The 20,093-nt window shown below is 35.7% G+C and overlaps 7 protein-coding genes, 1 non-coding gene and 1 pseudogene across 8 annotated transcripts; 7 read left to right on the forward strand and 2 right to left on the reverse strand.

The window, feature by feature from the left end:
- Positions 1-3,430: 3,430 nt before the first annotated feature.
- LOC105557681 lies at positions 3,431-4,555 on the reverse strand. The gene has a single exon (XM_012004991.1). The coding sequence runs from the start codon at positions 4,553-4,555 to the stop codon at positions 3,431-3,433; it is 1,125 nt and encodes a 374-aa protein (XP_011860381.1).
- A 252-nt stretch (positions 4,556-4,807) lies between these two features.
- LOC105557682 (putative lipoyltransferase-like protein, chloroplastic) lies at positions 4,808-5,425 on the forward strand. Its single transcript, XM_012004992.1, has one exon. The coding sequence runs from the start codon at positions 4,808-4,810 to the stop codon at positions 5,423-5,425; it is 618 nt and encodes a 205-aa protein (XP_011860382.1).
- Positions 5,426-5,466: 41 nt separating this feature from the next.
- Positions 5,467-6,384, forward strand: LOC105557683. Its single transcript, XM_012004993.1, has one exon. It carries the CDS (start codon positions 5,467-5,469, stop codon positions 6,382-6,384), a length of 918 nt encoding a protein of 305 aa, XP_011860383.1.
- A 448-nt stretch (positions 6,385-6,832) lies between these two features.
- Positions 6,833-10,558, reverse strand: LOC105557684 (probable cysteine desulfurase, mitochondrial). Its single transcript, XM_012004994.1, has 3 exons — positions 10,555-10,558; positions 10,157-10,261; positions 6,833-8,040 (listed from the first exon to the last, which is right to left on the reverse strand). Exons 1-3 carry the CDS (start codon positions 10,556-10,558, stop codon positions 6,833-6,835), a joined length of 1,317 nt encoding a protein of 438 aa, XP_011860384.1.
- A 3,652-nt stretch (positions 10,559-14,210) lies between these two features.
- Positions 14,211-15,476, forward strand: LOC105557686 (uncharacterized protein C8E4.05c-like). Its single transcript, XM_012004995.1, has one exon. It carries the CDS (start codon positions 14,211-14,213, stop codon positions 15,474-15,476), a length of 1,266 nt encoding a protein of 421 aa, XP_011860385.1.
- Positions 15,476-15,548, forward strand: Trnam-cau. The gene has a single exon. It is a non-coding gene; the product is annotated as a tRNA-Met (tRNA).
- Positions 15,549-17,123: 1,575 nt separating this feature from the next.
- Positions 17,124-18,329, forward strand: LOC105557687 (probable carboxypeptidase MCYG_07204). The gene has a single exon (XM_012004996.1). The coding sequence runs from the start codon at positions 17,124-17,126 to the stop codon at positions 18,327-18,329; it is 1,206 nt and encodes a 401-aa protein (XP_011860386.1).
- Positions 18,330-18,812: 483 nt separating this feature from the next.
- Positions 18,813-19,340, forward strand: LOC105557688 (annotated as a pseudogene).
- Position 19,341: 1 nt separating this feature from the next.
- LOC105557689 (mycophenolic acid acyl-glucuronide esterase, mitochondrial-like) lies at positions 19,342-19,992 on the forward strand (the record flags this gene model as incomplete). The annotated part of the gene is made up of 1 exon (XM_012004998.1): positions 19,342-19,992. A coding segment is annotated over exon 1 (651 nt), but the record flags the coding sequence as incomplete, so codon positions are not given.
- Positions 19,993-20,093: the final 101 nt, after the last annotated feature.

Here is a 20,093-nt window from a genome sequence, read left to right on the forward strand (position 1 = left end):
GGCAATCTGAAAATACCAACTATGTTTTCACTAATGTGCCTTGGAATTAATGTAGTGCTAAACCTTTTGTTAATGAACAAATATCAGCATACGGGAATTGCTATTGCTACTTCTGTTTCCACTTGGATAAATTCTATTCTATTAATTAGTTATTTAACAATAAATAAAATGTATAAGGTTAGCCAAGCGTTATTGTTAAATATCATGAAAATTTTTGTAGCAACGGTAGTCATGTCGATAGCCCTTTATATTTTTAATTCTTTGTTGGCAGGATTATTTTTTGATAAAATGTTGGCTCGTATTGTTTATTTAACGACTTTAATAGCTTTGAGTGTTATTGTTTATTTTGGTACTCTTTACCTAACATTTATAGGGAATTTAAAACATGTATAAATGTAATCTGAAGGTACAACAAATGGTATCATCCCAGTGCTTGACACTGGGATCCAGAAATTTTGTTGATTGTATGATCTGGAAAACCTTGTTTAAGTCACACTGGATTTCAGTGTCACACATACAACTGTATGAGTATTGTGATTTGAAAGCAATTTCCACCGGGAAGCCAGTGCTTGACTACTTAGATCCAGCTTCTCATGCAACCTCATCAAAAATGTTGTGTTTTAACATAAGACTAGCTACTTTTTTGCTAACCAACTTAATGTCTAATCAAATTTTCTGGATCCCAGTGTCAAGCACTGATCATTTGCTGTGCAATTTAGCTTCAAAAGTGAATGTCCGTACAGCTATGAGTGGGTGTCGGTATGACAAGGATAGACACTGAGATGACAAAGGTAGGAAATAGAGTAACTCCATTGCAATTAAGAGGCATATTATGAAGCTCTCAATATACGCCATATTATCAATCTCGCTGCTATTAATTCTTATGCACGTTGCTGCAACTTTTAAGGATTGGAGTGGCTACAGGAAATATATCATAAGAGAGCTGGAGAGGACGTATGATGCTAAAGTGCATATTGGAGGGAAAGTTGAAGTTTCACTCATTACTCCAAAGCTCACTATTTATAATGTATATGTACAATACAACGAAAATAAAGAGCAAAAGTTATCAGATTTAATTAGTGTAAGAAAAATTGAAATAAGGCCATCGTTCCTATCGTTGTTTTTATTTTCGTTGCAACCAAAATCAATCACATTGTTTGGCATGAAAAGCAATAAAGAAAATTTAATTAATATTATAAACACAAAAGCCAGTGGTAACACAGTCGATATAGTAATAAAAGACAGCCAAGTAAATTTTAAGAGTGATTTCGCTGATATTGTTAACATAAAGGAAATTGCTGTAAAAAAAAATAAGCAGTTTTTTGGTGAAGTAAAGGTAGGTGATAATAATTACGATTTTTCAGGAAAGGTTAATATCACAAAAAAGAATGTATACATTAGTGTTGAATCAAACTTTGTAAATTTGCTATTTACAGGTAATAGAAATCAAGAAGAACTCCAGGGTAATTTAACACTAACGATTAATAATAGTTCCGGTTCTGTGAGTGATTTAGCAAAAATCATTAATCTTAGCTTTCTTTCTTGTGTTATTCCTAGTGAAAATATTGAGATATCATCTAATATCAACCTCGATGAAAATGAGTTTACGGTAACTGACTTGAAAATTGATTCCAAAAGCATGCAAGCCAGTGGTACAATACAAAATGATAGAAAAGGCGATCACACTAATCTCAATATTAGCTTCAGCAAAGTTGACTTAGATTCCATACAAAATGATTCACAAAGAACAACGAATATGAAAGACCTTCTGGAATGCTTTAGAGCAGTTGTGCCAAAGAACTTGAGCTTAAATTTTAATATGGAAGCTTCTAACATTCAATATCAAAACAAAATATTGGACAATTTTCGTGCTGTACTAAAATCCACTGATGGCAAAGTAAAAGTTAATACGCTTCTTAAATTTCCTGGAATCAATAATATATCTTACTTATCAGGAGAGATTTCAAATAATAATGCCCTATCTGAATTCGACGGTGATTTATTAGTCGAAGGAGGTGATTTTGAGTCATTCATTTCATGTTTTTTCCCTTCTATAAAGATGAAAGAAAACCAGAAAAATCAATTTACACTAAGTTCTAAATTGCACCTTGCACCAAGAATATTATCTATCTCAGACATTAGATTGCTAAATAATAAGGAATCCTTGCAAGGATCAATTAAGATGAGTTACGCAAAAAAACGCAGTGTGATTGATGGTAAATTCAGCATGCATAATCTTGATGCAGATAAATATGATCATTCATTATTTAGCAGTTTATCTAAAATGCAACGGCTGAAAAATTTTCAGTATGATGCAAATATAAAGGCCAGTGTTAATAACCTTATATTAAATGATACGAAAATTAAAAATTTGGATTTTTTGCTGAAAATGGAAAAAGGTAAGCTAGTTGCAGATAAAATAAAACTATCTGGAGAAGATTTCGATATTACCGGTAATGCAAAAATATTAGTAGATCAAAAATACACCAAACCTTTATTAGATGTGAACCTTACGGGCAATAAATTTAATGGAAATATTTTTAAATTACCAAATTTAGTAGAGGTAAAAAGAAATTCAAGAAATGAGATAGATCAAATTCAATGGTCAACAAAGCAGCTTGATTTTTTGAATGACAAAGAAGGCTTTGATGCAAATGTGCAAATCAATACTGCAGAATTTAAAACCGAGCAGAATATTTTGAAAGATTTTAATTTGGATGCGGTAATGAGAAACAACGTTATCACTATCAGGCAGGCAAGTTACATATTAGAACACGGGCAAGTGTTTTTTCAGGGTTATTTAAGATCAGACTCAATGAATACAAGATTTTCTATTGTAAATTTGGACACTAAAAAGATTGGTAAGGTTATAGGAATTGACAATGTAAATGGTCAGGTAAGCTTAAATGGCGAAATCAAAACTCAAGGAAAAAGTTTTCATGATTGGGCTAGTAACTTATCAGGAGATGTAAACCTACAAGCGCAGGGAATAGAAGTTACTAATGTAGATTTCAATTCATTTATCACTAATTTGTTAAGCAGTAAGAATAAGTCTGAAATTTCCACATTTGCTTATGTTGATATATATAATGGCAGTACATTTTTTGAAAATATTAGCGGAAAAGCAAGTATTAAGAGTGGTATATGTTCAACTAGTTTACAATTCGGGATTGATCAAGCATCAGGGTCGATCTCTTCTAATTTAACCTTATCTAACTTCGCTTTAAATTCTATATTCAGGTTCTTTTTTATACCACCAAACTATAGTAATCCAATCTATATCGATATGCACTTGGATGGCCCTATTTGGCATCCTAAGATGAGTTTTGATGTAGACCAAATCTTCATCGCTCTGGTTGGCAAGAGGAATAGTTAATTTACTTAGGTGTATGGTTTAGGGAACAATGAACTAATCTGAACGGATACAAACTTAACCTAACTCATCACCACCTGGCAATGGTGGCAAGCCAAAAGCTTCTCTTTTTTCATTGAGCGTCATGAAGCTTGCATTTTCTACGTATTTCCACAACTTTTGTCTCTTTTCCATGAGAATTTCTATTGCATCTTTGTCATACGACAAGCACAGATCTTCACCAAATTTTGGTGTCAGCCAAGAATTCAGATGACAGATAATATTTTCTAGCGTTGGTAAAACCGTCTGCTCCCAGAGGGATAAGCGTGCTTCGACTAAATTGCTATAAGTGTTATCACCCGGTATGCCAAGCAATTGCGGTGGGACGCCAAAAGCTAGCGCAATATCACGAGCTGAACTGTGTTTGGATTCAATAAAATCCATATCCCTTGGTGATAAGCTCATTTCTTTCCACTCCAAGCCTCCTTCAAGCAATATCGGTCTTCCAGCATTGACAGAACCTGAATAATGATCATTTATTTGCTCTTTTAAGCGTTGGTACTGTTCTTGACTTAAACTTCCACCACTCCCGTCCTTCGCTGATTTCACAACTATTGCACCACTTGGTCTTGCCCCATTTTGCAACATCGCTTGATTCCAAGCACCCGCCTGATTATGCTGATCTATGCTATATGCAGCTGCCTCAATTGGTGATAATCCATACCAATCATTCAAAGGGTTAAAGGTCTTGAGGTGCAACACTGCTGAACGTCCGGTTAGTTTATCAACTTTAAAGTCATAACCGTTGTTATTTATGGTATAACGATAGATATAAGGAACGTTATTTCTCCCCGGAACAATTTCAACCCTATCAGGGCGCAGAAGATAAAGCTCTGTTGGTGGTTTTCTATTGTTCTGCGACTCAACCATCAATATATAAGAATTGCCGTTAACTAAACGATAAGTTACAATCCCCTCAATAAATTCCGATTTTGATGTCATTGGATTAGGAGAATAAAGTAATTTCAGTAATGGATGGGCTTTTAATTGCGATTTTCCCTGTTCAGTAAGTTGGCAGAGAGTAAAAGGTACCGAAGATGCAGCACTTGCAATCATATTAATTGCTCGAAAGGCAATAACATTTTTTATGTAACCTTCCTCAGCAAAACTTACATAATCACGCTTACTCCAACTTGGTTCCATCATTAGCTGCAAAGCAGAATATTTAGTAAATACTGCGCTTTTTTTTCTTTGAAAAATGTTGAAATTCATATGTGCCTCATGAAAGATGTTTAAAAGTTAAAAGTGTTTTAGATTCTGTAGTTAAACTAAGACATAGATCCCAGTGTCACGCACTGGGATGACATCATAGGGGGGCACTGGAATGACAAGAAGAGAGCACTTGGATGACAGGAAAAGAATGTACTGCTATACTAAAAAGAAAAGAAATTGAACATGACAGAATGGCTAACATCTAATCAGCTTATTGATTATAACTGTGCCGTAAAATCTATGGAAGAAAAAATTCAACAAATTCACAATAATTCGGCAGACGAATTGGTATGGCTACTCCAGCACCCTCCACTTTATACTGCAGGAATCAGTGCAACAGATAATGATATTGTTGAAAAACTATTTCCTATATATAAAACAGGCAGGGGTGGCAAATACACATATCATGGGCCAGGACAACGTGTTATATATTTAATGTTGAACCTTAAAAAAAGAAATAAATGCGACATAAAGCTATATATTAGAGACCTAAGTAAGTGGATAATAAATGTTTTAAAGCAATTTAATATACTTGGAGAATTTAAAGAGGACAGAATAGGTGTTTGGGTGAATAACAATGGAGTAGAAAAAAAAATTGCAGCTTTTGGTATTCGCTTAAGAAAATGGGTAACTTATCATGGCATAGCGCTTAATGTTTCCCCAGACCTTTCTCATTACAAGGGTATTATTCCTTGCGGGCTGCAAGATTATGGCGTCACATCAATGGAAGCACTAGGAGTTGAAGTTCCACTCTCTGAATTGGATGATATACTAAAAAAAGAGTTTTATAAGATATTTTAATGATTATTTATCTTTTATATTTTATTCTCACCCTATGTGCTATGAACCAAGTTGATATTATTGCTCCTTCCTCCAAGGGAAAAGAATCAGACCTGACCGCTATAAAAGAGTATGTAGAAGCCTTGAATTTCAGTCTCCATATCTCAGAGAAAATATATAGCAATGATAATCCATTCTACTCTAACTCTGATGAATTTAGAGCAAATGATTTGATTAGAGCACTAACTGATGATAGTAAAATAATTTGGTGCATCAGAGGAGGAGAAGGAGCTTCTCGGTTAATTCCCTATCTAGAAAAGTTACCCAATGATAAAAAAGAAAGGATTGCTCAAAACAAAAAAATTCTCATAGGCTACAGCGATATAACTGCTCTGCACATTTATCTACAAGTCAAATACGACTGGCAAACTCTTCACGGTACCATGTTGGAAATGATAGTAAATAACTCCGTTGCTGAAAGTTCTGTTGAAAAATTGAAAGAGTTAATTCTTAACAAGCGGGATTCTATCAGATTTGATAACCTAAAGATGATAAACAATGGCATTAGACTAAAAGATGGCAGATTAGAGTCTAAAGTCATCGGTGGTAATATGACTTTAGTTGAAAACAGTATAGGAACCGCTTGGCAAATAAATGCAAAGGGCAAAATTTTATTTTTAGAGGACGTGAGAGTTTACCCATATGCAATAGAGCGCAGTTTAGATCACCTAAAACAAGCTCACATTTTTGATGGAGTGCATGCAGTAATCTTTGGGGATTTCGTTAACTGTTATAATGATAATCTTGTTGAAGTTGTAAAAGAAAGGTTTGCAAAAAGTGTAAACTTTCCTGTATTTACAATGAAAGGGGTAGGCCATGGACATACAAATGACCCTTTACCTCTTAACACTCACACTACCATCAGCATTCAAAACGAGAAAGAGGGTTTGTTTTTTATGGACGTGCAGAATGTTAGCTAATCTTATAGCTAATGCGAGCTCTACGTCATGCTGCCGCGGTATCTCTTAGCCGCTAACACGTACTTAACCGTCATACCGCGATTTATTCGCGGTATCTCATCCGCTAACATGTAGCGGGATGACGAGGTCAGGGTGTCATGAAAGTAGCTGACACTGGTTTCCATCCAAGACAGCAGTAGCCCCTTCGGTGTCATCCCAGTGCCCAGACACTGGTTCTATGCAACTTAATTAAAAACGTTTGTTTTAGCGTAAGACAACTACCTTTAGCTCATCAGCTCAGTTATAAGCAGAATTTCTGGATTCCAGACTGGAATGACACCATTTGCTGTCTTCAAAAATGAATGTTCGTACAGCTATGAGTGAGATCAAAGAATTGCAGAATTAAGTGTAAATGGTTACAGAGTAATTTCAAAGTGCATTTGCAGTTGGACTGGCTGAATGGATATATTTAATGAAAGTCCCATTTCACGGTGTTCAAATCTACTCCTTCTTGTACCATCTCCCAAAGTGGGCTCATTTCTCTCAGTCGGCCAATATTTTTAGCAACAAGATCTGCTGCGTACAAAACTTCTTCTTTAGTTGTAAATCGGCCTAGGCCAAATCTAATTGATGAATGCTCAAGGTCATGGCCATTATTTAGCGACCGTATGACATAGGAAGGCTCAAGAGACGCAGACGTGCACGCAGAACCAGAACTTACTGCTAAATCCTTGATTGCCATGATGAGAGACTCACCCTCAACATAGGGAAAGCTCAAGTTTAGGTTGCCAGGAATTCTATTTTCATAATCACCATTTAAAACGATATCAGGAAATGCTTCTTTTATCTTATTGTACAAAATATCTCTCAGTCCTTCTAATTTGCTTGCTTCTGTTCCCATTTCTTCTTTAGCAATACGTGCCGCTTCACCAAAACCAACTGCAAGAGGTGTTGGAATTGTTCCAGAACGTATACCTCTTTCTTGTCCACCACCACTAATCAATGGTATCAGCCTAACACGAGGATTCTTTCTACGGACATATAATGCACCTATTCCCATAGGTCCATAAATTTTGTGGCTAGAGAGACTCATAAGATCAATGCACATCTCATTAACATCAATTGGAACTTTTCCAAAGCTTTGAGCTGCATCTGTATGGAAAAATATATTATGCTTTCTGCATATTTTACCAATCTCCTTTACAGGCTGAATTACTCCGATTTCATTATTTACCATCATCACTGAAACCAGGATTGTTTTATCAGTAATTGCTTCCTCAAGCTTTAATAAATCTATAATTCCGTTTTGCTTAACAGGCAAATATGTAACTTTAAAGCCTTCATTTTCCAGATGCCGACAAGAATCCAGAACACACTTATGCTCCGTGCAGACAGTTATTATATGATTTCCTTTATTTTTGTAAAAGTGAGCAACGCCCTTGATTGCTGTATTATTTGACTCAGTTGCACCTGAGGTAAAGATAATTTCTTTGCTATCTGCGTTCACCAGATCAGCGATGTGTTTCCTTGCTTTTTTCACTGCTTCTTCAGCAGTCCAACCAAATGAATGGCTGCGAGAGTGTGCATTACTGAATTCACCAAAATAAGGTATCATTACCTCCAAAACACGGGGATCCACTTTAGTAGTAGATTGATAATCAAGAAATATTGGTAATTTTATTTTAGTATCATGTATTTTCTTACTTTCAATATTCATAAAGCTACCACAGAGACAAAATTTACAACTACTTAATAGCACTAAAACTTAATTTTTTCAAGGTATAATCTTGCATCAACAAACATTGTTACCAAAGGGATGTGTGTATGACGCCGGTTCACCCTGTGACGGTGTCATTCCAGTGCCTCTATGATGTCATTCCAGTGCCCAGACACTGGTTTCTATCCAAAAGGGTGTCATCCCAGTGCCCTGACTACTTGGATCCAGGAAACTTACCAAGTAAATGTACAATAAGAACTAGATTCCAGACTGGAATGACACCCTACTTAACCGTCATACCGCCGCGGCGCTAACAAGAGATCCCGCTAACACGTAGCGGGATGACGAATTGCTTAACCGTCATGCCGCCACGAACCGTCATACCGCAGCGGTATCTATGTTAAGAGATACCGCTGCGGTATGACGGTTGTCGGTGAACCTAAGTTACTTTAGCTATAAACATTAAGGAATTTACCAAACGGAAAAAAGGCAAAAGAAGCCCTGGTCATTGTCTATTTTCAGTATTTGGCGTTTTTTAAATCTTAAACACTGCAATTTAGCTGCTTTTAAATGCAACTCACCTTAGTTTAAATGTTTAAGAAATTTACTAAGCAGAAAAAAAAGGCAAAAGAAACCCCGCGTTAGCTAGTTGTCACTCTCTAATCCTGCAAATTGGCGTACTATACTGTCTTAAACGACTTATAAGCACGTTTCAGCTTATATAGGTAAAAACCCAGAAATGTTGTGAAGACATAAGGTGCACATAGTGCAAAAAATTAAAAATAAGACGCCAACTACGTTGCTTTCTTGCTGTTTAATCTGCACAGATGAAGATAACTGAATACCTTCAGTTTCATAATAAGGGGGTTGGCGGAGTTTGTCAAGTAGGTTTTTTGTATCTTAACCTTAGATTTGAGAAATCCTATAGGCTTTTGTTCTCATGAAAATTATGTTCTCATGAGTAAATTCATGTTATCCTTTTTTGTTGATCTAAAGTTTTTTATGTTCATACACTTACGTGTTCATAGTGTTTATTCGCTGCTTGAAAGCTCGGTTAAAATTGAGGAGCTGATTAGCTTTTGTTTGCAGAACAAAATGCCAGCGGTTGCAATTACTGATTCAGGTAATTTATTTGGTTCACTTGAATTTGCAGAATATGCAGCCAGTAGGGGAATACAGCTAATAATAGGATGCAATATTATAGTTAAACATTCAGAACAAAATTTACCTATACTATTGCTTGCAAAAAATGAGCAAGGATATACTAATTTAGTCACTTTGGTGAGTGAGTCTTTTAAAAAGCGCAAGAATAACAGCGATATTCCTTACGTTGATTTTGATGAGCTATTGAATTCAAGTACGGGTCTGATCGCTTTAACCGGTGGGTGTTTGGCTCAACTATTGTTGGAGCAAGATAAAGAAACGGTTGAAAAACTGCTTTCAGCATTCGATGGTCATTTATATGTTGAATTGCAGCGTCATGGGCTGAATAAAGAGCTAGAGCTTGAAGAAGCTTTAATAGATTTTGCTTATCAGCGCAATGTACCACTAGTTGCAACGAATGATGTGTTTTTTCCAAATAGGTCTGACTATGAGGCTTATGATATATTAACGTGCATATCGGAGGGGAGTTATGCCCTGGAGAATAACAGAAAGAAGTTAACTACCGAGCATTATTTCAAATCTGTGGCAGAAATGGAGGAACTGTTCAGCGACATTCCCGAAGCAATTCATAACACTTTAGTGATAGCTAAGCGGTGCTCTTACATGCCAAGAAGCAGGCAGCCTATCTTACCTAAATTTCCTTGTCGAGAAAATAAAACTGAGAATGAAGAACTGAGGGAGCAGGCAGTTGCAGGATTAGAATTCCGCATTGCGAATGAGACAGATATAGACCTTAAACAATACTACGATCGGCTGAATTACGAACTAAGCGTAATAACTTCGATGAACTACGCTGGCTACTTTTTGATAGTTTCTGATTTCATTCGTTGGAGCAAAGCAAATGGCATTCCAGTTGGGCCGGGAAGAGGTTCAGGAGCTGGATCAATTGTTGCTTGGGGCTTACAGATTACAGACCTTGACCCAATAAAGTTTGGCCTAATATTTGAAAGATTTTTGAATCCTGATCGTGTATCGATGCCTGACTTTGATATCGATTTCTGCCAAGAGAAAAGGGACCTGGTTATTGATTATGTTCAGAAAAAGTACGGTTATGTTGCTCAAATAATCACTTTTGGAAAATTGCAAGCAAGGGCAGTATTGCGTGATGTTGGTAGAGTATTGCAAATGCCTTACTCTCAAGTGGATAAAATATCTAAAATGGTTCCATTTAATCCAGTAAATCCTGTAACTTTATCGCAAGCGATAGAGCTTGATCAAAACCTGCAGAAAGAACGAGATAGTGATGAGGTAATTGCAAAGCTTCTTGATATATCACTAAAGCTCGAAGGAATATATCGTCACGTTTCAACTCATGCTGCTGGAATTGTAATATGTGATCAAAAGTTGGAAAATTTTGTTCCTGTGTACTACGATCCAAATTCGGCTCTGCCAATCACTCAATACAGCATGAAATATGTGGAGAAAGCTGGGTTAATAAAATTTGATTTTCTTGGACTTGGTACGCTAACACTAATAGATCATGTATGTCGTTTAATTAATCGTGATGAAAAAAAGATCGATATTTCTTCAGTTCTTTTGAATGATCAAAAAACCTATGAGATGCTCTCTAGCGGTGATTCAATTGGAGTGTTCCAGCTTGAAAGTTCGGGAATGAGAGAAGCTTTAATTAAATTAAAGCCAGATTGCATTGAAGATATTATCGCTTTAATTTCCCTTTATCGTCCAGGACCTATGGATAACATTCCAACTTATATTGCAAGAAAGCATGGCCTTGAAAAGCCAGATTATATTCATCCGTTACTTGAAGGAGTGTTAAAAGAAACATTTGGGGTAATAATCTACCAGGAGCAGGTGATGGAAATAGCCCGTATTCTCTCTGGATATAGTCTTGCAGAAGCAGATTTGCTGAGACGTGCCATGGGTAAGAAAATTAAGGAAGAGATGGATAAACAACGTGCACTTTTCATCCAAGGGGCAACGAAGAATGGCGTTGATTATGACAGGGCAAGTTATATCTTTGACCTTGTTGCAAAATTTGCTGGTTATGGATTTAATAAATCTCACGCAGCTGCATATGCGGTTATATCTTATCAAACGGCTTACCTTAAAGCTAATTATCCATTAGAATTTTTTACAGCACTAATGAATCTAAATATTGATGATAGAGATAAACTGAATTTATTTTATCATGCAGCAAAGTTTAGTTGCGTTACCGTTCTTCCACCTGATATAAACAAGTCTCAAGCTGAATTCTCAATAGAGGGTGAGTGCATACGTTATGGTATTGCTGCATTGAGGAATGTTGGTTTTTCTATAGCAGAAGGAATAGTGAACACACGTTCAAGCGCTTATAAGGACATATGGGAATTCATTCAAAATTCAGGTTATATAATAAATAAGAGGGCGCTAGAAAGCCTAATTAAATCCGGGACATTCGATAGCGTGCATAAGAACAGAAAGCAGCTATATGAGTCAATGGACATGCTGATTTACTTTGCAAATAAAAACAAACAGGATAGGGAATCAAGTCAAGCTGCTTTGTTTGGTAGTCTTGATGTCCTCAAACCGAAATTTGAGAATGTGGAAGATTTTGATGAAGAGAAAAAATTAGAGCATGAGTTATTTTCACTAGGATTTTATTTAACTAATCATCCACTTGAAAAATTTAGAATTCTTCTGGAAAAGTTAAATATTGGGTTTATCGGAGAAAATAAAACGGCAAAAACTGCTGGGGTAATATTAAATGCACGTATGAGAACTTCAGAGCGTGGAAGGTTTGTTATACTCACACTTTCTGATCCCCATAACGTTTCTGAAATAGCATTTTATAATAATGAAATAATAGAAGAAAAAAGAGATTTATTTTCACCAGGAACATTTGTGATAATTGATCTTGAAGCTTCGGAAAATACGACAAGATTAGCAGGCAAGGATATATCTGAGTTTACAAAAAGAATCGCTTCTACAATAAAGGAATTAGTTCTCACCACTGAGTGCACGGATTCGCAAAAAGCCGCTATGGAATTAAACACAATATTGAAAGATGAAGGCAGAACCAAAATAATGCTAAAACTTCTTCTCGAAAAACATAAAGTGAGCATCTTATTACCAGGTGCATACTCAATTGCTCCTCAAGTTATTTATGAAATATCTAACTTAAGCTGGATTAAAGGCGTAGAAATTAATACAAATAACTTGCTTATATAAAAAAGCTTTATATAATGAAATATTTAATCGGTATTAAAGGAAGATATAGTGAATCTTTATGAATTTACTTTTATAGCACAACAAGGATTGTTACAGCAAGAAGTAGAGGAGATGGTCCAAGAGCTAGCTGTTTCATTGAAAAATATTAAAGCAGATATTATTTTCCAGAAGATTAAGAGTCTTATGGAAAGGCAAAATAGTACGCTCACAAAACAAGAGTTAGAAACGCTTGCTGAAAACATTAAAGAAGGTCTAGTTGCTTACTCTGATTTCTTGGAAGATCTTACAAAAATTTTATGGGTTGAATTGGAAGAAGATCTTTCAAATTTGAAAGAAGTGAAGTCAAAAATCGATAAAGAGTTGAAAGATGACCTAAAAGATTTAGGAATAACGCAAGATTTTATAAAATTTCTAGGAGGCAGTGAGCAAATTACTAAAAGTGCGTTTATCTATAATGCAGTAAATGCTTTGAAGAGAAATATTTCAGAACATCTAATAAAGATTTTTCAAGATATTTTGAAAGATTTTAGAATAAGCGGTCCAACTCAATCGAGCAAAGCATTGGAGATGCTTTTGGGAAACATTGAAGCATCGGGATTAATCAAGTATGAACATTGGGGTCTTTTGGATTTTGCATATCCAATAAATAAGATGAAGAGCGGTCATTATTGTATAATGTGCATAAGTTCTACTGCAAGCATTCTGGATGAATTTGTGCGTAGAATGAAACTTAATGAGAACGTTATTCGCCACTTGTCTGTGCAGGTTGATAAATTTTTTGAAGGTAAATCCTATATGATGAATAAACAAATTGAGGAGCAAAGCACATAATGATGAAAAGACGAAATAGTTTTAATAATTCTTACGTATCTGTAAATAATAGGACTGGCTTTAGGCGTTCTAAAGTTTGCCCTCTTGCTACGTCTAAAGATGAAGACATAGATTATAAGAATACAGATTTATTATCCAAGTTTACCTCTGACTATGGTAGGATATTACCTAGAAGATTAACAGGCGTATGTGCAAAAAAACAAAGGAAGTTACGCTTAGCGATCATAAGGGCACGTTTTTTAGCTCTTGTTCCTTACTGTACTAAAAAAGTTTAGGTAATTTATGTTGATAATTTTAAAGGAAAATATAAGGACTTTAGGTAAGCTTGGTGAAGTTGTCAAAGTTAAACCAGGTTATGCACGTAATTTTCTTTTTCCACAAAGAAAAGCGGTGAAGGCTACCAAGGAGAATTTAGCAAAACTAGAAGAACAACGTTTATTGTTGGAGGAAGAGAATACAAAAAGATTAAATGTAGCAAAAGAGCTTGCATTGTCACTACATGATAAGTTTGTGGTATTGATAAAGCAAGCTTCAGAGGATGGTAAAATTTTTGGTTCTGTAACAACACGTGAAATTGCGAAGGTTTTACTACAAGGAGGACATGCGATAGATCACCGTAGTTTATCTTTTGGTGGAATAAGCATCAAAAACTTGGGTGAATACCAAGTAAACGTAGAATTACATAGTGAAGTAGTAGTACCAATTACTATATATGTCGTGAAATCCGAAACAGATGCAAATGAGCTAAGGCAAGTAAAATTGCAAAATCAGAAGTCTGAGGAACAAGAAGGTGAAGCAGTGGAGCAAGAAGATGCAAATAACAAATAGCAGTGAATAAAATATATCAACTATTCCTGTCATTCCAGTGCCTTTTTTTTCTGTCATCCCAGTACGTAACACTGGGATCTAGCGTGTTCAAAGATGAGACGGGGGTCATTTAATGATCCCGCGCTATAGCCAAAAAGAAATGTCTTCCATTTGGGAGGAAAATAATAAATTTAATATATGGCTTAAAATAGAAAAATTAGCGTGTGAAGCTCAAGCAGAGTTAGGAGTGATTCCAAATAGTGTTGCTCAGAAGCTCTCTGGTGCTATTGAATTTGATATTGAACGTATCAACGAAATTGAATCCATTGTAAAACATGATGTTATAGCTTTTCTGACATACGTTGCTGAAAAAGCGGGAGTTGATGTTCGTTATCTCCACTATGGAATGACAAGTTCTGATGTTTTGGATACATGCCTTGCGGTGCAGTTGAAAGAGTCATGTGATATTTTATTCGGGAATCTAGAAAATTTACTTGCAGTATTTAAAAAAAAAGCTGAGGACTATAAAGATATTGTTTGTGTTGGGCGCAGTCATGGAATGCATGCAGAACCAACAACTCTTGGATTAAAATTTGCTAGATTTTATGCTGAATTTAAACGCAATTATCAGAGATTAATTAGCGCGCAAAAAGAGATCTCAATTTGTAAAATATCAGGTGCAGTAGGTAATTTTGCAAATGTTGATCCGTTTGTTGAAGAGTATGTAGCGAAAGAAATGGGACTCATATCTGAAACCATATCGTCTCAAGTCATTCCTCGTGATAGACATGCCATGTTCTTTTCGGTTTTGGGAGTGATTGCAAGCTCAATAGAAAATATTGCAATTGAAATTCGTCATTTGCAAAGAACTGAAATCGGCGAAATTTTTGAGCATTTTTCCATTGGGCAGAAGGGAAGCTCTGCTATGCCACACAAATGTAATCCTATTTTAAGTGAAAATCTAACTGGACTCTCACGTTTAATACGCAGTTATGTTTTTCCTGCGTTAGAAAATGTTGCATTGTGGCACGAACGTGATATATCACACTCGTCTGTGGAAAGATGCATTGCTCCTGATGCTTGTATAATAATGGATTTTGCTTTAGTGCGATTAACAGATTTGATAGATAAATTGGTAATCAATAAGGAAAACATTGAAAAGAACTTAAGTTCTTCAAAAGGTTTAGTTTTCTCACAGCGTGTATTGCTTGAGTTAGTAAATAGTGGTTTGGCGAGGGAAGAGGCGTATAAAATTGTTCAGAGCAATGCAATGAAAGTGAAACAAAACAACAGTGATTTTCTGGCCGAATTGAAACAAGATAAACCTTTACTTAAGGTTATTAACTCGGAAAAACTTGAATCTTTGTTTGATTTGAAATATTATACAAAGCATGTAGGTCACATATATAGCAAGGTTTTCAATTAGGCTGAGTAGCTCAGTTGGTAGAGCAGGAGAATCATAATCTCTTAGTCGGGGGTTCAAGTCCCTCCTCAGCCACTCGAACTAAACTATGTTTAGCAAGATAGTGCTATTGGTGAAGTAGTGCGACCCAGTGTCAGCTACTTGGAATGGTTATGTTCAGTTGTATATCCACTTAGGTGCACAGTTTAGAGGAAGATGGATAAGAGATTGTGAAAAGGGTTTAGCTTTTGGCCTATGATCTCTTTAAATGACAGAATTTCACTACAAAACTTAACTTTCTTCTATGCAATTAGCTAGGTCAAGAAAGGTGAATCTATCTCTTGTTGCAAACGCAAGATCGACCACTTTACAATATTGTTCTTTATTCCAACTGAGGTGCTCTGGTAAGTGTGGAATTGATAGATCTTCAAATATTTTTTGCAGGTATTTTGCAGGTAGTAAATTTTGCTTAATTAAATTGGAAATATTAGTCCATTCTTTACAAATAATCTCTTGAATTTTTTGCTGAATAATTTGCTTCTGTTCAAAAGTTCTTACAAATTCGATATTATCAAAGCACTGAGTTATATGTTTTACATCTAAAGTGGTCGGGTTGATAATCGGGTTTTGTATTGATAATATCTTTTCCTGCAAATTAGCCATGGTAATCGTCGCAACAGCAATTTTTTCGCCATGTAGTGAGGAATGATCTCTTGTTACCATTTCCATTGCGTGAGTTATCATATGCTCTCCTTGGCTTGCAGAATAGCTGCCCTTTGATATTACCATTCCAAGTCCTGAAATTAGTAGAACTTCCATAAGTAATAGGACCACTTTTCTACTTCTTTTAGTAAGCGCCGTATACTCTCTTAGCAAAATTTGCTCCAAATCGCGAACAAGTGTAAAAGGTAACTCATTGTATTCTGTGCCAAGCAACAAATGAGATAGTAGCCAGTCAGCCTGAACTGTCGAACGGCAAATGAAATCTGCAAATCCGCTTAATGTGAGACGCAGTGGTGCATTGGTAAGTATGTCTATATCTATATATATCGCTCTTGGAAGATGTGCTTTGAACGATTTTTTGTATCCATTTACTAATATTGAAGCATTTGCGGATGTATATCCATTCATGGAAGCGGCTGTTGGGAACGATATATAATCTTTTTTCTCGAGGTAGCTTGCATATTTGCAGATGTCGTTAACGGTGCCGCTACCAAATGCAACTATTAAGTCACTGTCTTTTGCTTTGTTTCTAACTAGATTTACGGTTTCAAGAGAGGCAAGTGAAAGATTAGTACCCATGTTTGGTGTCATTTCAGCACGTGACGCTGATTTTTTTTCCTGGATCCCAGTCTCGGAGGACTGGGATGATAAAATGTAGGGAGCATCCGAAATGATATGAGGTTTTGCAAGAGGCACAATGGTATTGCTCGGGATAATTAAGTGAGAAATTTTATTAAATACGTTTTTGTTTAAAAGTTCTGCTGTATTTTCATCTGCAACTAGAAAGATGTCATTTCCGTGTCGTGTGCATATTTTATAGATATCATCAGCAAGGTAGTAATCTGTTATTACTTCCCTTAAAAAAGTTTGTTCGGCTTGATGTAATATTTGTTTTAAATAGTGCATAGAGTGTTTACAATATAGCAATATAAGTATTTTAAGATTGACATGAAGATTGACCCTGTAGAGCTAACTAAGAAATTGATCTCTTTTGAGAGTATAACACCAAGGGACGGCGGGGCAATAGAGCATATAGCAACAATCTTCAAGAAAAGTGGCTTTGACTGTGAGATTTTAGAATTTGGTGATGATGGAACTAAAGTTAAAAATCTTTATGCGAAATATATAAACGGAGTACCAAATTTGTGCTTTGCTGGGCATGTTGATGTTGTACCACCGGGTCAGTTAAAAGATTGGGCATTTGGTCCATTTAATCCAGAAGTTAGAGATGGAATGCTATATGGAAGAGGAGCAGCTGATATGAAAAGCGGAATAGCTGCATTTATTGCTGCTATGGCAAATTTAATTGCAGAAAAGTTTCAATTTAATGGTTCGATAAGTGCATTGATTACCAGTGCTGAAGAAAGCACGGAAAAATATGGAACAAAAGCAGTTTTAGAATGGATGAAAAGTAAGCAAAAAAAGATAGATTTTTGTGTAGTTGCCGAACCAACCAGTAGTGAGAAATTAGGTGATACCATAAAAATAGGCAGAAGAGGTTCTGTAACATTTGAATTAATTTGCCATGGAAAACAAGGACACGTTGCCTACCCAGACCTAGCAGATAATCCAATATATAAGGTAATATCGATATTGAGTAAGGTAAAAAATACTACTTTTGATCATGGTAATAAATATTTTCAGCCTTCACATTGCGAAGTTACTACTATCGATGTTGGAAATAATACTAGCAATCTAATACCTAGTTCAGCAACTACACGTTTTAACATTCGATATAACGATACACAAACACCTGACGGCTTATATAAGCTGATTGATGAAATATGCTCCAGTGTAACTAACGATTATAAACTTTCTATGCATAGCAGCAGGGACGTTTTCCTCTCTACTCCTGATAGAAATACTGATATTATGCTTGATGCGATAAATAAAGTTACCAGTATTGATGCTGTGCTGAGCACAAGTGGTGGCACATCTGACGCTGCGTTTATCAAAGATGTTTGTCCAGTGATTGAATTTGGTATAATCAACAAAACCGCACATCAGATAAACGAATGCGTATTAGTAAATGATATACACAAATTAACAGCTATATATAAGGAATTTATAGAAAATTATTTCAATCCCACTAATAAAATGTTGAATCAGATCAACGTAGTTAGTAATATACCTAGTGGTCCATTGTTAGCTTAGATGTAATCAGATCTCTTGCATAACTGTTGTTTGAGTAACAACTGCCAGCGTGTGACGCAAAAACTATGAGAGCTACAAAAACCACTTGACAAACTCCGCCAGCTCCCTTATTACGATAATAAGGGTATTTATGACTCAAAACTTGTTTTTGACCTGCAGGCTCAATGACAAAATTCAGTAAAAAACTCAGAGTATTTATTGGCGGATTACATAAAATTATAGCGGCTGCATGTCTTTTTTATTTTTTCTACATTCAGCCAAATCGCGCTTAAACTAAGCGTCAGCACATTATTACAGCGCCACTTACAGTAATATAGAGTCAAAACTCGCACCACGGGGCTTCTTTTGCCTTTTTTTTTATTTGGTAAATTTCTTAATATTTGTAGCTGGAGACTCTCATCTTTAGCGAGCTCCAAGGTAATTGGTTGCTATTTGCGAAAATATTCGCATAATTTAAGTAACATTACTTAATAAAAATTAACTATGGAGCTTAATAAGATTGCAGCATCGATTTTACTTTCTGGGCTAATCATTATGATAGTCAGCAACGTAGTTGATATGCTGTATAGTCCAGAGGAATATAAGATTGAACACCAAACGATAGTAACTGCTGGTCACAATGAGTTCCAGCAAAAAATCGAGCAAGTGGCGCTCGATATTGGAGCGCTCATGCAGAATGCTAGTTTTGAGAAAGGTAAATCAGCAGCAAAAAAATGCATAGCCTGCCATAGTTTTGAGAAAGGTGGAATGAATAAAGTAGGACCAAACTTATGGAACGTAGTTGGAAATAAAAAGGCTCATCTTGGTAACTCATTCAATTACTCAAAAGCAGTGCTTGAAAGAGGTGGAAAATGGGGATATGAGGAGCTATTTGCCTTTTTAAAGAACCCAAAAGCTTATATAAAAGGTACACGTATGGCATTTGCAGGTATTTCCAATCCACAAGAAATTGCAGATCTAGTCAGCTATTTGCGTTCGATGAGCGATAGTCCGGTTGCTTTGCCAAAGTAGTATGAATTATTGCAAATTGTTTGATGGAAATAATGGTCACATAGCATATCGAAAGCTACAAGGGAAGAAAGCTTCTGTAGTTTTTTTTGGTGGATTTGCATCTAATATGGATGGAACTAAAGCAACTGCTATTTACAAATTTTGCCAAGAAAACGATATAGCACTTGTGCTATTTGATTATTTTGGTCACGGTTATTCAAGTGGTGATTTTATTGATTACACGATAAGTGATTGGCAAAAAAATTGTGCTAAAGTGATGAGTGAATTAACTAGCGATAAACAAATAATTATAGGTTCAAGTATGGGAGGATGGCTGATGCTGCTCACTGCCCTTCAATTTCCGGAAAAAATTGCAGCATTAATCGGCATATCGTCTGCTCCTGATTTTACTGAAGATTTGATATTCAAGCAATTGTCAGGCAAGCAAAAGGAAGAACTAGATTCTAAAGGTGCAATAGATTTCACTTCAGAGCATTGTACATACAAAATAACTAAAAATTTGATCGAAGATGGCAGAAAGAACCTTCTTTTAAACAGAGAAGCAATAGATATAAACTGTCCTGTGCGCTTATTGCATAGCATTAATGATAAAGATGTTCCTTATCAAACTTCATTGAATTTAGCTGAAAAAATCAAGTCAACCGATGTTGAAGTATACTTGATAAAATCAGCAGAGCATAACATGTCTGACAATCATTCGCGGGAAGTTTTATTTAAGACCATTAGAGAATTTTGCCAGCAAAAACATATAGG

This window comes from Vollenhovia emeryi, unplaced genomic scaffold (genome assembly GCF_000949405.1).
Source record: "Vollenhovia emeryi isolate VEMERY1.0 unplaced genomic scaffold, V.emery_V1.0 DF939431.1, whole genome shotgun sequence".
Classification (NCBI taxonomy): Eukaryota; Metazoa; Arthropoda; class Insecta; order Hymenoptera; family Formicidae; genus Vollenhovia; species Vollenhovia emeryi.

Bases quoted from the DNA above. Each gene is read 5' to 3' on its own strand.
- LOC105557687 (XM_012004996.1), top strand. From the start codon at position 17,124: ATGAAGATTGACCCTGTAGAGCTAACTAAGAAATTGATCTCTTTTGAG.
- LOC105557683 (XM_012004993.1), top strand. From the start codon at position 5,467: ATGAACCAAGTTGATATTATTGCTCCTTCCTCCAAGGGAAAAGAATCA.
- LOC105557684 (XM_012004994.1), bottom strand. The intron at 8,041-10,156 runs TGTAATCTGTAA...ATACTAAAATAA, and splicing joins AACTTTATTGGGTCAAGGTC to AATTACCAATATTTCTTGAT.
- LOC105557681 (XM_012004991.1), bottom strand. From the start codon at position 4,555: ATGGAACCAAGTTGGAGTAAGCGTGATTATGTAAGTTTTGCTGAGGAA.
- LOC105557686 (XM_012004995.1), top strand. From the start codon at position 14,211: ATGTCTTCCATTTGGGAGGAAAATAATAAATTTAATATATGGCTTAAA.
- LOC105557682 (XM_012004992.1), top strand. From the start codon at position 4,808: ATGACAGAATGGCTAACATCTAATCAGCTTATTGATTATAACTGTGCC.